This window comes from Equus quagga, chromosome 1, assembly GCF_021613505.1.
Source record: "Equus quagga isolate Etosha38 chromosome 1, UCLA_HA_Equagga_1.0, whole genome shotgun sequence".
NCBI lineage: Eukaryota > Metazoa > Chordata > Mammalia > Perissodactyla > Equidae > Equus > Equus quagga.
Window position 1 is genome coordinate 68,934,452 of NC_060267.1, and position 16,061 is coordinate 68,950,512.

Consider the following 16,061-nt stretch of genomic DNA (forward strand, 5'->3'; position numbering starts at 1 on the left):
ACCCTGCACCCCCACCTGCTCAGTCACAGAGGAAAGAGACTCACTTGTGGAGGAGGCAGTCCCCCAGCCCCCAGGGGACACACGGGCAGCATCTTCTTGATTTTGTCACTGCTACACTGGCAGGCAGGTGAGGGGTTCTCCATCGTCCAGTTCCCATTTTGGAAGAGGTCCATGATGGTGTGAGGAACTTGGGCTGTGGTCCACTCCTCCTCCCCTACTGAGCAGGGCATGCCTCTGCAAAGGGGGGACATTAAGGGTAGCATCACCCGAGAGGGCCTTTCCTATTGCCTCAGGAGCACAGGACCAATCAATGACAACTGCAAGCATGCATCTACCCCATCACCATTTGATTGCTGGATCTCCTCATAGCCTTGTAAGCTGCAAACTCATTTTACAGATAAGGATGAAGGAATGCAAAGAGGCCCTAAATGCTCATTTGCTGAACTGAAGTCAACCCAATCCACCAGCATGTGGTCAATGCCCATGTGTTCAGGCAACAAATATTCATTGAGCACGTACTATGTGCCGGACACTGTGCTGCATATTTGAGAGTTTGGGGTGAACAAGACAAAGTCCCTGCCTTCGTGGAGTTTGTGTTTCCAAGGAAGAGTTAGACATCAATTCAATAATGTAATCTCAGATGGCCAAAAATTAAGCAAAATAAAGAGGGGGTAACTGGTGAGAAAGGACCACCTCAAGAGGTGATATTTCTGCCAAAACATAAACGATGAGAGAGGAGAAGCCAGGTCGAGATTTGGGGGAAAAGAACATTACAAGCAGAAGCAAGAGCAAGTGCAGGTACAAAGGCCCTGAGTTTTCTTTTCTTGAGTAATCAGAGGGAGGCAGTGTGGCTGGAATGTGATGAGGTGTCAGGAAGATCAAGGGGAGACGAGGAGAAGGAGACAGGAGCCAGATAACACAGGCCTGGGGAGGAGTCTGGATTTTACATTCAATGTGCTGAAAATCTGGTGGAGAATGGTGAGATTCACTTTATGTTTCAAAACAAGTAGAGAATTGGGGGGTGTGAGTGAGGGTGAGAGTGCTTGGGACATGAAGAGCTAGGTTGTTTACAAGCTCCCCAGGTGACAAAAGACAAAGCCCTTATGCCTGACTTGAGCTCTGGATTACCGTGAGGCCATCAACAACAATTGGCCCTCTCGGGGCTTATTTTCTCCACTAGTAAAATAAAAGTATAAAATGACTTGTTTCAACAAGTCATGTTTCAATATTTCTAGTGTTCCTTCCAGTTCCAAAATTCTACAATTTAAAGCAGAGCCACAGTCTTTATCTTATTCTCGTATCAAATGGAACAGTTTTGGGGGTTGCTCTCTAGTTCTCCCTTTAAAGCACCCAAACTAAATAGAAAAAGTCAAACTAAGACCCAGGGCCCTCTTGAAGCTCGCACTCTAAAACCTGCAAAAAATGAGTGGCTGAGACAAAATTAAATGCCACAAGGAAATGTCCCAGCCAAACTTCCCTTAGTTCTACTACTACTTTTTTTTTTTTTTGAGGAAGATTAGCCCCAAGCTAACATCCATGCACATCTTCCTCCACTTTTCTATGCTGGACGCCTACCACAGCATGGCTTGATGAGCAGTGCGTACGTCCGCACCCAGGATCTGAGTCACCAAAGTGGAACATGCAAATTTAACTGCTGCGCCACTGGGCAGGCCCCACTACTACTTTTGAAAAGCCTAAAAGTTGCTAGAGTGGGGCCTATACATCAGACTGCTCCCAGCACACCTTCAGCGGTGCTCTGCCTCAAAGCTGAGAGCCCTGTGATGTCAGGGGCAGTACCCCATTTGTCTCTGTAGGCTAGTTCTCAATCCAGACCCGGCTCCGACAGACCCTTCAAGGGCTGGCATCAACCTATGAGTCCATAGTATTCAGCTGGCATGTAATGAATCCACCTAACTCTACCCCTCATCTCATCTCATTCTTCTATCTCGCCTTCAGGTGGAATCTAATCAAAAGTCTTGCGAGGGGCCGGCCCCATGGCTGAGTGGTTGGGTTCGTGCACTCTGCTTCAGCGGCCTGGGTTTCACTGGTTCAGATCCTGGGCGTGGATCTGGCACTGCTCATGAAGCCATGCTGAGGTGGCGTCCCACACAGCACAACCAGAATGACCTACAACTAGAATATACAACTATGTACTGGGGGGCTTTGGGGAGAAGAAGAAGAAGGGGGAAAAAAAGACGACTGGCAACAGATGTTAGCTCAGGTGCCAATCTTTAAAAAAAAACTCTTGTGAAATCCAGATAGGATGTCCCTGTGTCCTTCTCCACCTTCGTCATCTTGTTCTTTAGGAACTGACATCGGCTGCTAGGATTTACTACCCATTAAGTATTAAGTACTAACAAACGTTTAGTAAGAATCCAATTATTAAGACCTAACAAGTACATAGTAGCTATCCATTTAGAAATCTGTTCTAGAACCTTGCACACACAGGCAGGGCAATCACTCGTCTGTCACTTGCAGGGTCAGTATTTCCCTTTAAATCTGGAATTCAAGTTAGCCCTTCTGCAATCTTCCTACACCTTTTTGCACTCTCGATAATTCCTCAGAGTTTGTGGTTAAGGATCTCAACTGCAAATTCTACCTGAGCTTGGAAACTTGAACCCACGTCTGCCATCCTTCGGCTCTCTCAGAAGCTCCTCCCGTCTCTTCATTGTCTTTACTCACAAACATCTCTGGACACACTTAAGAGTCATATGGGTATTTCACTGAACTTATTTATATACTGACTACTTTTTTAAAAAAGGATTTAAGGAAAGAATGATAAAACATGCCACTCTAAAACAAGAAAATGTCCATTTTTATAAAAATTATTACATCCTCTTTTCAGGTTGTTAAAGTGAAGAAGCTGATAAGCAAAACTGCAAATTAGATAATCATGGCAGCTCATCTCTGCACTTAGGTACAGGAGTTGGGGGGAAGGAGAAAAGGGAAAAGCATTTATCAGTAAGTATAAAGAGCTATTAAATTAAATATTAATTTCTAAAGCAGTAAACAAGTCTGTAGTGATTTTCTTTGCGGGATGATAGACGACTCTCCTGGTCTGCTATGTGTGTTCCTAGATGGTTTGATTAGGTATTAGATAGGTTTGATTAGATAAGTAATATTGATTAGATATTAGCTTTTTTAAAATAAAAAATGATTCAAAGGGCAAATGATGGAGGTCACAGTGTGGCATGCAGCTGATAAATGCAGTCAGTGTTATCACAGATCACATCAGGTGGCAAGCAGAAGCAGCCAGCCATAGAGGGTCTAAAGTGGCACTTACGGGATTGGGTTTCCTTCCATACATCGGGTCCCGAAGCCAGGGTCTCTGGTGAGGGCATTCAAGAGTTCCTGGGTGCTCACATCCTCAGGAGCATCATTACTGTGGGTACATGAGAGGCAGCCAGCTCAGCAATTCATTAAAACCAGGGAGAATTTTCCACCTCCCCATTCTTAAGTTAAACTACTTTTTTAATCAAGTATTTTCTGTGTGCCAAGCTCTTAAGAGCGACACGAATAAAACACAGAACCAACCCATAAGGAGCTGAGACTCTGGCCATATATTTGTTATCAAGGTAACATACAGGACTCCAAAGTAGAGCTTGTGTAAGTAAGTTACATGTATGGAGGTGTTCATGTGTGTATGCACACACATACATATACACAGTTACATATGTATTTTAATATGGAGTAAAATTCATTAAGGATCAGTATTTCAAAAGTACTTTCATAATTTTCCATTAGGCAGAGACAACCAGGATTTTCTAGGAAAGGGGAGGCAGATTTTATTGGATGAGTGTTTGCATGGACAACTAGAAAACACAAACAATACTGGGCATGGATTACAAAAACTTCATCAGCCCATGTTCCACAGCCCTAGGCAACACAGGGTCAGCTGCTGGGAAAGGAAAGAAGACAGTAAACGTGAACCAAATAGGAGGGAACATGGAGTTAGAGAATAGAGACCAATTCACATGCTTACGTATTTTTTTTCTTGTATTTTTTTTTAAGCTTCCCTTTTCACATCACTGACATACTTCCCCCATCTAAAGGTCTATAAATACTAGAGGACTAAAGAAAACTCCTGGTTAAAGAAATGGAGAAACTCGTTTATCCTTTTTTTGGTACAGTGGATTGATAGAGAGTAGCTGGTATGTTCATTTAAAGAACAAACACTAGCCAGTATCTACAACCTAAGAGAATAGATAATAAATGCATGAATTGTACTGTGCAGAAAACAAGAACCTGGAATTACAATGCTCTTATGGTGTATGGAAGGCCTGTAATTAAACTACAAAATTAAACATAGCTGTAAATATCCAAAGCTAGCCCTAGTGTACTGGTCTAGTAGTTAAGATTCGGTGCTCTCACAGTCACAGCCCGGGTTCATTTCCTGAACCACACCACCCATCTGTCATTTGTCATATTGTGGTGGCTGTGTGTTGCTGTGATGCTGACAGTTATGCCACCAGTATTTCAAATACCAGCAGGGTCACCCACGGTGGACAGGTTTCAGTGGAGCTTCCACACTCAGACAGACTAAGAAGAAGGACCTGGCCACCCACTTCTGAAAAAACTGGCCATGAAAACCCTTTGAACAGCAAGAGAGCATTGTCTGATAGAGCACTGGAAGGGGAGAGGATGGCGCAAAAAGACCAGGCAGGGTTCCGCTCTGCTGTCCACAGGAAGGCCAGGAGTCTGAATCCACTCAGCACTAACAGCAAAATAAAAATCCAAATATATTACATAGCTCAAAGATTGTTTTTGCAAGGGCAGATTATTTACATAAACATATATGACGGTTCCTGACAACAGCAGTATAAGGAGGAAAGGAGCTCAAATGCGGCCACAGAGAACTATTATTTCAGGTTTTGTTCACTGCTGTTCTTTGCGTCCAATATTCATTTGTGTAGGGGCTTTAACCACAGCAGATAAAATCCGTTCCACTGTGGAAATCTTGAGATCACCTCCCCTTGGCCCTCAGCATAGTAAACACCCTTGGTCTGCCTGAGCTCACCTCTCTCCTTCGGTACGGAAGGCCAACACATACCTGACAAATGTGTACTGTTCGTTGTACATCCAGGGCTGAAGTTCCAGGCTGGGGTACTTGCCAAAGGGTGGCACAATCAGACTGAACACCAGGGCAATGCAGACAAACACAGCCGGGAGGACAATCTATAGTCAGGGGATGGAGAGGGAAGGGAAATTGCAGGAGAAGGGCAAGTGTTAGAAAAAAGGCCAAAGGATACGCCCCTACGTGTCCAGCCAGCACCCAGACCAACCAGCATGCGAATGAGCACAGGGCCCACAGCCAAGCTCCACGAAGGCATTTTTAGTGGCTTGGAAGCTGTGGAGCCTGAAAACTAAACCTCTTCCCTCCAGGGTATTTCTGGAAGCTAAGCAGTACCAGGCCAAAGGCTACGGCCACCTGGTCGGGGTGTTAAGCTGAGAACTTCAGAGAGTAAACAGTGGTCACACGTCAGGGTGACTCAGACCACTGAGTCCTGCCGTTTTCCCTCTGAAAACCTGAGAAAGACACACTGGGCCATGAGCCCAGCTCAGCTCAGAGGAAGGCTGAGAGGAGAAGCCCTGGACCAGGAGCCAGAAGACCTGAAGTCTGGTTCTGTCTCTACTACAAGTGGATCCATGTGAAGTCACCTCCAACTCTGGCCTCAGTTTCTCATTTGTAATCTGAGACCGACACTGGATGACCCATTCAGATCCCACACTCTGATAAACCCACTCTACAGCAATGTCTCCAAGAAAGGAAAGCAGCCATTGTCTCCCTTGATGGCCTCAAAATGGATAATTATCTAAATCCTCTTGTACCTCCTCAAACTTTACCCCTGTACCTTCTCTGAGAACAAGGACCTGTACATACTTTATAAGAAAACTGTAAGGTTCTTCCATTTATTCCTAAAAAATCTATGCTTAAAAAACCTTAAAGATTTAAATGATGCCCCTGGGTCTAATAAACTAGGGTTTCAATGCATAAAATTATTACTGAGTGAATAATTACATGGGAAAGTACTGAAATAAGAATTATCTCATTCAAATACTTTTACAACCCTAAGCAGTAGTAGCATTATCACCAATCAACAAACAAGGTAACAGAGACTACGTAACTTGCTCAAAGTCACACAGCAAATAAGTAGCAGAACCAGAATCCAAAACCAGGTCTGGATGCTCCAAACTCACACTCTCTGCATCACCCGCAGTGTGTAGGCAAGAATCTCTGCAGACTCTTCCTCTGTGCTACTTGACTTCATAGACTGGAATAATTTTCTCCCTCCTAACCAAGCCAGTTAGCATGCAGACACTGACACACAGGCAATAAGAGTACCGAGTTGTCTCTGTTCAACAATTTTTTCTGACCTCTCTGATTATCTTTCCTATCAGTTTGCAGTTAATCATCAATTTAGAGAAAAATCATATTTCCAATAAGTTCATATGTCAAGTGCGTCTGGGCATATCAGCTGTCAGGTTATGAAAACTGAATTTGCCCAGCCAGGTTTTCTAAATTTGTCCTTGTTATGCTCTCCTCTACAATAAAACTACTAAAAATAATAATAATAATAATTACTAATGTGAGGCCTAGTCTAAGCACTCACTCATTTTAACCCTCATAACAACCCCATGTCACAGGTCCTATTATTGTCCCCATTTTACAGCTGAGGAGACTGAGGCACAGAGGAGTAACTTGCCCGCAGATACACCAGTGGCAAGAAGCAGAACTGACATGGAAAGATGGATAATCTGGCTCCAGCATCCGTCTCATACCCACGATGCTATCCTGCCTCCACTGGTCAGGGGGACCACCCATGAGGCCGAGTCCTTGCCTGGAACAGCACTTCTCACCTGAGCAAAGAATCCCTTGCGACTCCGTCTGGCAATCAGCAGCCTCTTCCACAAAAGGGCCACAAACTGTTGCTGTGTGAGCTTCCAGCCCTTCACCTGGTAGGAGCCTTTGCCGTCCATCCCGCTGAGCAGGTCTGTCTCTCTGGATTCTGCAAGAAGCCAACACTCAAGGTCACCTATTACCTTAGGCACTTTTGACATCACCATGCTCCTTCTGGCATCTTCAGTCACCATCCTGGAGGTCTGCATTTGAAGGTAAAAGTATCTCAGAAGTAAAAGGGCTTTCATGACAAATCTATGTCCAAGAAACAGTTATGACTCAAAATGTGTGACAACAGCAGTCTCTGCCTTTCAGTTCTTGTCTGATGAGTGCAGAAAATGAAGGTGCCCTGAGACCACTGAAGAGATGCGTTCACACCTAACTGGGTGCTGCATGCAGTCATTCAGATCATCCCAATTCCTGATAGAATATTCTAGGAAACAGGCCATGATTGCAGGCTGACATACTTGAGAACACACAACGGCAATCTGTCTCCCATCTATTATATTCTTGGTGAAAGATGGACAGATTTAAATGACTTAAGTACTGACAACGTGCGGAGTCAGGGAGAACACGGGGGCCACAGACATGAGCCAGAAAGGTTTCTGTTGCTAAGAATTTAGAGAAATTCTCATCTAAAACAAATGATTCGTAACTGTGGTGCTTTGACATCTTACCAATATTTGCTTGATTTCTTGCCTCCCCTTCTCCATCCCCAAACACAAAGGGACACAGTCATCCAAAATATCTAAGTCTAAGGGTACAATCAACTCTAAAAGCAAATTCACCTCTCTGACTCTTTCAAAATCATCCATCCATTCAAAGAATATCTATTCAACAATTAAACTGGGACTCTGATGTATGCAAGAAACTGGGACTCTACAGAAAAGATCATAAATGGATTCAGAGGATTGAGGGACCATCTTTTGATGTGTATCTTGAGAGAAAGATCTCAACTCAATGAAGGACGTCATGAGAACAGGCACTTTCAGGTTTGACCGTGTGCACAACACTGGAAAAGGGAAGTGGCTTTTCTCATTTTCTCTCTTCCCTTTGGTCCCTGTAGGTATCTATAATCCTGGGTTCAAGGCCATCAAAAGATAACACCGGAGAAGAACATAAGAGAGAAATTCACTTTCAAGCAACGAAACACAGATCTTGCCCAAACGGACCTGGGTCTATGTCAGAATCATTTGGATCAATAGCATCGTCTTCAGTGAATGGGCGAAGACAGCTCTGCTTGTCCCCGAAGGCACGTCTCTTTCGTCTTGCTGGCAAGGTGCCATCTGAAGGCAAAGGGAAAGAATCTCACATTTCATTTTATTTGTAACAAAACAAACTCTCCCCATCTGTAACAAACCCATCACACTAAAAATAAGAATGTCAGAAAACAATTCAAAGGGAAAGGTACTACAGTGGTGAACTAAGACAGCCTACAGGAGGCACAGCCCTGAGAGGGTGCAGCGCCCCCTGGAGGGTTACCTGAGGTCTCAGCATCCACCCCACTCTCTTCAGCCACTTTGAGAAATATCTGAAAAATAAGAGTAAGTGAGAATATTATAAACACCACGTTATGAGAACAACCATTAATGCCATGATTATTGAATGGCATGTTAGTCCCTACAAATAAACAGTACAAGACTCATTTATTAATAACACTTGTCAGAGTCACTTGGGAGAAAAGCCATTTTTAACCAGAGAACATTTCCACAGTGGTGAAAACAATCAATCCAGACACTCATTTTCAAGCTACAGCGATGACAATTAGGTCACAGCAGCAGAAGAAATTTGTTCTGAACCTAGAGGGAATGACTTAAGCGGCTTCCTTCAGGTCTTTGGCCCCAGATCTGTGAGTGGGCTAGCACCGTGATGAGTTATCCAAGACAGAATGATCAGGAGATAATGGGTTCGCCATCACTAGAAATGTTATGGCAGGGATTCAAACATCAGAAGACAATCTGAACTAGACCAATGATTTCCAACTTCTGATCTACAGACCACTGCCTAGGAAGTATGCAAGAAAAGCACAGACATCAAAGTCTCACCCCCAGAAATTCTGTTTCAAAGACCCTGGAGCTGAGCCTTAGAATTTTTTTTGTCAATAATATCCCCAGGTGATTCTGCTGCACAGTCAAGCGTGGGGACCACTGAGCCAGACAACTTTTATATCCCTTCCAGCCCTCAAGGTCTGTGATGTTGTGTCTCTAAAGGGAGGCACTGCCACACAGGAGAGAGAACATGGGCTCTGAAGCCCAAAACCCCTGATTCTGAATCCTAGCTTAGCACCTGAGTATCCACTTTCTCATCTTGTTAGCAGGATTAAATGAAGTTACGATGATTTAAAAAAGAAAGAAAGAAAACACCAAACTCAGCACCTGGCACAAGTAGATTTTCTATAAACATTGGTCATTTCTTATGCATGGTCATGACACAGTCACACCATGGAACAATCCTAATACTTCGTTCCTACTATCTTCTACTACAACCTTAAAGGCTTAACTGGGGCCAACATGACCCAAATGCCAACAACCTAAGGGCTCAGTGAACAGCCCTATGGTAATCCTATTCCCAGAGGAAAGGCAGGCTGCCTGTCCGGCCTTGAAAGTGTTGGCCCTGCTATATTCCAAGTCAGTCACTTAACTTACTTCTTCCAGGGTAGTCTCTGAGATGCCATAACTTGAGATGCCAAGGTCTGAGAGCCGGTCATCAATCTCATGGAAGAGTTCCACAAAGGCTCCCTCTTTGGCAGCTTCATAGGGCAGCACATAGGTCAGCTCATGCCCAATGTCTTCCACCAGACGGGCCTCGGCCACATGCTTCCTGATGAGGTTGGAGATAGCAGAGACATCTGTAGGGACCAAAGCACAAAGTGGCTCAGCCAGCTTGGAGGCCCCACATCAAGGTCCAGCCATCCCCCGATTCCTCCCTTTCCTACTCCTCGGAAGCCCACTGCCCCACATGTTACACCTGTCTCAGATACTTAAGTCATTCCACATGTTCATCTCTGGCATGAGAGTTCCTGGGGGCAAGGACTATGTCTTATTCACCTTTGTGTCACCAAAGCTGGTACATTGTAGGTGGATGGGTGGGTAGATGGGTGGGTGACTTTCCAAGGTTAAAAGCCTGGTGTCTATCACCTAAACACCAAGATTCTCCGATGGAAAATGTGAGTAAAGGAAGCTTAAATGATTCTTCACCCTTCCATAACTTTTTAAAGGAGGCTCTTTCTATTTACCTCAATAGAGGGTTAATCAAACAGTTCATGGAAGGAGAAGTCTTCCTGGAAAAAGCCAGCTGTTAGGACTGGGCAGAGATGGCCAGAATAAAGGCTTCTGTTCCATATGTGCTACTGGTGACACTGGCCTCCTATACACACCTCCTGAGGAAAACCCAGCAGGCTGTTCCTCATCTCCTGGGCTCTCACCATCCTGAGGCCCTTAGCTCAAATCCCTCCCTACTGGCTTGGCCCTCAGCTCCTCATCCCTGGTCTCCAGTGTCCAGCCAGATCCACTCCCTAAGGGAGCCCCCTCCCCAATCATCTCAGCTCTCCGGGACACTTCCCTACCAGCTCCCAGACCAAGCCGCAGGCTCCCCAGCAAGCGTCAGGCCAATCTGCCACCAAGCTGCACCCTCCCCCACAGCCACCCAGCCCCAGCCCAGCAGCAAACCTTGAGTCAGCGCCACCAGCCTCTGCACCTCTCCTCCTCTGCCTCCACTCTGCCCAGCTGGGGGAAGCTCAGGCACCACCTGAATAAGAAACCCCAGAGTCCTTACCGATGGTCAGCGTGTCACTTTCATGGTCGCTGCCCAGGCCAGCATCAGAACTGCTCTGAGAAACACTGTCCTCCTGATGGCAAAGAAGGAGGTGAGAATGGGTCAGGGACCGAGCATGGTATAGCCGCCACCACCTTCGCCAGGGAGGGCTTCCAAGAGGCTCTATTGTGTGAGGACTGGAGCAAAAAGCTTCTTGTGGGAGACATGCACCTGGGCAGCCATGGCTCCTGAGGCCTCTGTCTGACATGTGTGCATGAGAGGCTGGGAAGCGGAGCTGTCAACAGAACTGTGGCCTCCCGATGAATGCCATAGCCAGGCCTTCACCGACCATCTCAGGCATGGGATTTGCCAGGCTAAGTGCTTCTCAAGCTTTAATGTGTGTTTCATCACCAGGGAACCTTGTTAAAATGCAGATTCTGATTTAGTAAGTCTGAGCTGGGGCCAAGAGTCTGCACTTCTAACAGGCCCCCAGGTGATCCCAATGCTGCTGGCCCTCAGACCACACTTTGAGTAACTAGGCACTAGTTAAAAAGTAACTAAGTAGGGGCTGGCCCCATGGCCAAGTGGTTAAGTTCACATGCTGTGCAGGCAGCCCAGTGTTTCGTTGGTTCGAATCCCGGGCGCGGACATGGCACTGCTCATCAAACCACGCTGAGGCAGCGTCCCACATGCCACAACTAGAAGGATCCACAACGAAGAATATACAACTATGTACCGGGGGGCTTTGGGGAGAAAAAGGAAAAAAATAAAATCTTTAAAAAAAAAAGTAAATAAGTAGACAGGAGTTCAAAGTTGGCATGTAAACATTTTAGGCAACACTGGTTTCAACACACAAATAAATCTCAGGCATGTACTTTGGCACAGAAGAAAAGTTACCTGGTTATTAGGTTCTGGTCCCAACTCTGTATTTACCTGCTGGGTGACGTTGAATAAATTACCAAACCCCTAAAAACCTCTCCTCCCTCATCTGGGATAATAATTATAACACCTTCTTCCCAGGGCTGCATTGCACTTCGAGATGAGAGATGTAAGAAAAAGTTTACAAACGATAACAATGCTACAAAGAATTATTATTTTCTTTCATGCCCAGAGTCTGCTAGAGTGACTGTCTGGCAGGAAATCAGTGCTCAATAAATATTTGCTGTTTTGTAGTTTAAAAGTTAAGGTCAATGAGATTCAAAGGTAATGAACAGGAACAGAGGGCATTCTGCAGCCAAAGCTCTTAGCTCTTGGCAAGTCTCTTTTCTTTGACATAATAAAGTCCCCTAAGGACCTTCTCCATCATTCACTGTACCTCCATAGGAAACAGTAACAGGATTCTACAGAGCTAGCACCATGGGAGCAGAAGTCTCCTGAGCTTTCCATGTATGAGGTATGACGTGATTCCAAAGGGACCACAGAGCAGGGAAATGGTGGCCGCAATGTGGCAGAGTCGGGTGGAGGTGGACAAGCCATTCGCAGCCAACAAGTCCTGACTCCACAGACGCGGCACCAGCCCAGCACTGAGACTGCAGCTCACCTTTTTCAGGTACGACACAGTGCTACTGCTATTTCTGCAGGAACTGAGGGAGGATTCCACATCCTTCTTGACCAGGGTCAGGTAGTAGCCTGTTCCAAGTTGGTTCTTCAGAAACAGGGAGGAGCCCACACAGCACAGCTTCCCATGGGAAATGATGGCAATCCTGTCCCCCAGGATGTCCGCTTCATCCATGTGGTGGGTGGAGAGAATAATGGTGCGGCCTGCCGGGCGCAAACACAAGGACATGAGACAGGTGAGGCCTGTCAGTTCTCATTGATTGCAGTGGCCAAAACTATAGAATATGAGCAGAGGTAAGCCTGGGACAAAGACCTGGAACCTTGTGTGGCCATGCCCCCCAGGATGGCAAAGCCGTGAGTACAGCTACTGCATCCTCAGAGAAATAAGAACCAGGAACATCTATTTGGGAGCTCACTACATGCTAGGCAGTGTGCTGGGTGGTCTTCATGCATGCTCATTAAACTTAATTCTCTACGAGGTAGGCACTACTATTATCAGAGGTAAAGAAACTGAAGCAAGTTAAATGACTTTTCCAGGGTCTCACGGCCAGCCAGAGCTAGCTCCAAAGCCCATGCTCCTCAGGCTGTCACCATAGGTAGTAACCTCATGTACTGTCTCTGTATCTCTAAGCAGAGTGCCCATTGTGCTCCTGCACCATGTTGGTGACAAATATAAAGAAAGACACAGCCTCTGCTCTCAGGAACCTAAGTCTATAGTGGACACAGTTATAATACACACGGGTAAGTTCTATGCTAGAGGGAGCACTGGGGGCTGTAGGGACCCAGAGGAGATGCCCTTTATCACAGTTTCTCTTCCTTTTGTAGGCCCCTAGGTAATGAAGCATAAACTTTAAGTATCTTATAAACCAGGCCTCCTACCTGCATACCATGGGTGAGCACAGAGCTTTAAGAAGTTCTGCATTTTCCCCCGAGAAGTAATTCTGTCGCTTTAGCAAGAACCGCCCTGAGCTACAGGGCGAGCCTCTCCCTCCCTCCCTCCCAGCCCATGACACAGAATAAACACACCTCATTTACCTTGTCGATATTTTAGCAGCAGCTCCCATATTCCCCTGCGGGAGTAAGGGTCCACGCCAGCTGTGGGCTCATCCAGAATGACCACCTTGGATCCCCCCACAAAGGCCAACGCCACAGAGAGCTTTCTCTGCATTCCACCTATGAGAGAGAGAGAGAGGCTCCAGGACCGGCCCCACAGGCAAAAGTGGTAAGAGATGTATAGAGATGCCCACCTGGGCACAGGCTCAGGACATGTTTCTGACCCCACTCCCACTCCCAGCCAGGGACCCTGCACCAGCTGTTGTGTGTGTAGTGGGCGGGAGGGGAGAAGGAAGGCAGCTCCGGGCCTCACCTGACAGCTGACTTGTTTTGCTTTTCAGTTTGCTGGGTGGCAGACCGACATCCAGGGCCATTTGCTCCATCTCTGCCTTCACGTGCTTCTCTGAGAGCCCTTTCAGGCGGGCATAGAACCAGATATGTTCTTCAACAGTCAGCCTGAGGACAGAGGGACAGGTCAGCTCTGGGCCCCACAGGCTGGACCAGAATTCAGTGCCAGAACAGAAGAGAACGGGCACATTCCTCCACCCTCCACCTTTTTTTCCTTTTTAACTTTATCGACTTCTGAAAAATAATCTTCAAGAAGGATTCAAGGTGGAACAATAGTGAGCAACCACATGAGCTGTTCAGGAAGCCAAAGCTGAAAGGTGACAGGTCACTTCCAATCTATTCCCAGCAGGCCCAGCCACCGTGCATCAGACAGTTGCAACTCTAAATCACAGGTCTGTAAAGGGCCCTCCTCGAAGCCCCATCAACCAGGAGGCTGGCTTAACTCCATTAAGCTGCAGGACCCTCCTGAACCTCAAAGGACCTCTGATCCCGAGAGAAGGGAGGCCCCTGTGGAGAACAGGAGCCTAAGCTGCTCACTGTAGATAAGAGGAAACTGGGGCCCATAAGGGGAAAAGTCCTTGCCCGAAGTCACAGAGCTCAGGTCTTTCTCTGCTCCACCACGAGGGCTCCCAGGGAGACCCCTTGCTGATGGGGCAGCCTGAATGCAAGCAAATGTCTTGAGCAGGAAACACAAGAGGCCATTGTACCAAGGGGCAGGAGGCACTGCCAGGCCTGGGCGTTAGAGCTGCAGTCAGCATCACGGAGGTGTGTAGTGGGAGACAGGATGGGCTAACTGGCCGTCCAGAATGGCAGTGATGGAGAGCACCATATCTCAAGCCCCCATCCACCCGCTGGACAGATGGAACATCTCCTGCTCAACAATTCACCTCCTACTTTTCCTAAAACTGAAGGACAACCAGGTCCCAATGTGTCCAGGAAGGCGAGGCCTGCCGCCCCCAAAGAAGGTAAAGTGCTGAAGTCCCACTCCGCCATGACTCACAACACACACATCCAGGAGGGTCTGCTCCTCGAGTGCTGCTGGTACTCACATGTCAAACAGCACATTGTGCTGCGGACAGACCCCCAGGTTCTGCCGGATGGTGCTCATCTCGGAGCGAATGTCTTTCCCCAGGATGTAGGCGGTGCCGGAGGTGGGAGGGAACAACCCAGTCAAGATTGACCTGAGGACAAAAATTAAAAAGTACAAGAGTCAGCATTAAGAACCCCTCCCCTGGAGATGCTCCATTCCAGGCTGCAGAGCCAGGGCAGACAGAGCAGAGGCCTCAACCCTCCCAGCCCCATTCCTTCCTAATGGACCCCAATAGACCTCCACAAAGCAAAGTAGTCTTTGTCTTGGTGAATAACTAGAGTGGGCCTATGTGCTGGAAATGGCAACTTTAGTATGAGATTTTTTTTTTGCTGAAGATAATTTGCCCTGAGCTAACAGTTGCTGCCAATCTTTTTTTTTTTTTTTTTTTTTTTTTGGTGAGGAAGATTGGCCCTGAGCTAACATCTGTTGCCAATCTTCCTCTATTTTGTATGTGGGATGCCACCAGAGCATGGCTTGATGAGCGGTGTGTAGGTCCGTGCCTGGGATCCAAACCTGCAAACCCCAAGCCACCAAAGCAGAACACATGAACTTAACCACTATACCACCAGGCCGGACCCCCTTCTTGTTTTTGTATTGTGAGCCACTGCCACACCATGGCCAGTGACAGACGAGTGGTGTGGTTCCATGCCTGGGAAACAAACCTGGGCCACTGAAGCAGAGAGTGCTGAACTTAACCACTAGGCAACCAGGGTTGGTCTAGTATGAGCATTTTTTAAATGAAGATTCCAATCTGCAATGGGAAGTATACTTTAAAACATACATTCTGGTAAACTATCATAATCTTAATAAAAAAAGTAAAAAAAAAAAAAATACATTCTGTATGCCTAAAATCATGTCCAGAACAAATTATTCAAAGATAAAAATAATTTTTGTGTTAGGTGGTAGGATGTTTGTGTGCCTTTTAAAAATTTTCTGCAATATTAATAATAGATTTTTTCATTAACAAAAAAAAAGATAAAGAAAAACAGGAAAAGACAGTTACCCCCAAAGATACACCCTTTGCAATGGTTGAGGGACCACATTGAAAGCCACTGAGGCTAACTCTGGTGTTTTTATGACCCGTGTTCCCTTCTCAAGCTTCCCATTATAAGGCCCTTGTAGGTCTCAGAGAGAGCAATTGTAGAGCCAGCTGTCCAGCTGTTTCTCACATCTGCTCAGAGGGAGTTCCTTGAAAATACTACCTCCCTCCCACACATCCATCTTTCCACATTCTCGCTTCACAGTTCTGACCAAACAAGCTCAAAAGGAGACACTTTCTCAGAGCCGTCAGAGCTGCAGGTTCCAAGAACATTGCAGAATTTTGAGAACTAAATGGGAGAGGACATCAAAAGGCCCCCAACT

At 46.3% G+C, this 16,061-nt stretch overlaps 1 protein-coding gene across 4 annotated transcripts in view; it reads right to left on the reverse strand.

Annotated features, from left to right (window-relative positions):
• Window positions 1-16,061, reverse strand: part of ABCA1 (ATP binding cassette subfamily A member 1) — a 130,515-nt gene that overhangs the window by 21,812 nt on the left and 92,642 nt on the right. For all 4 annotated transcript variants that reach the window (XM_046671442.1, XM_046671423.1, XM_046671432.1 and 1 more), the window contains 12 exons: window positions 14,659-14,790; window positions 13,575-13,717; window positions 13,244-13,381; window positions 12,192-12,412; window positions 10,673-10,745; window positions 9,544-9,746; window positions 8,381-8,429; window positions 8,071-8,184; window positions 6,859-7,007; window positions 5,051-5,175; window positions 3,284-3,382; window positions 45-234 (listed from right to left, as the gene is read on the reverse strand). In XM_046671442.1, coding sequence (XP_046527398.1) covers window positions 45-234; window positions 3,284-3,382; window positions 5,051-5,175; window positions 6,859-7,007; window positions 8,071-8,184; window positions 8,381-8,429; window positions 9,544-9,746; window positions 10,673-10,745; window positions 12,192-12,412; window positions 13,244-13,381; window positions 13,575-13,717; window positions 14,659-14,790 — 1,636 coding nt within the window. The remainder of the gene's footprint in view (window positions 1-44; window positions 235-3,283; window positions 3,383-5,050; window positions 5,176-6,858; window positions 7,008-8,070; window positions 8,185-8,380; window positions 8,430-9,543; window positions 9,747-10,672; window positions 10,746-12,191; window positions 12,413-13,243; window positions 13,382-13,574; window positions 13,718-14,658; window positions 14,791-16,061) is intronic.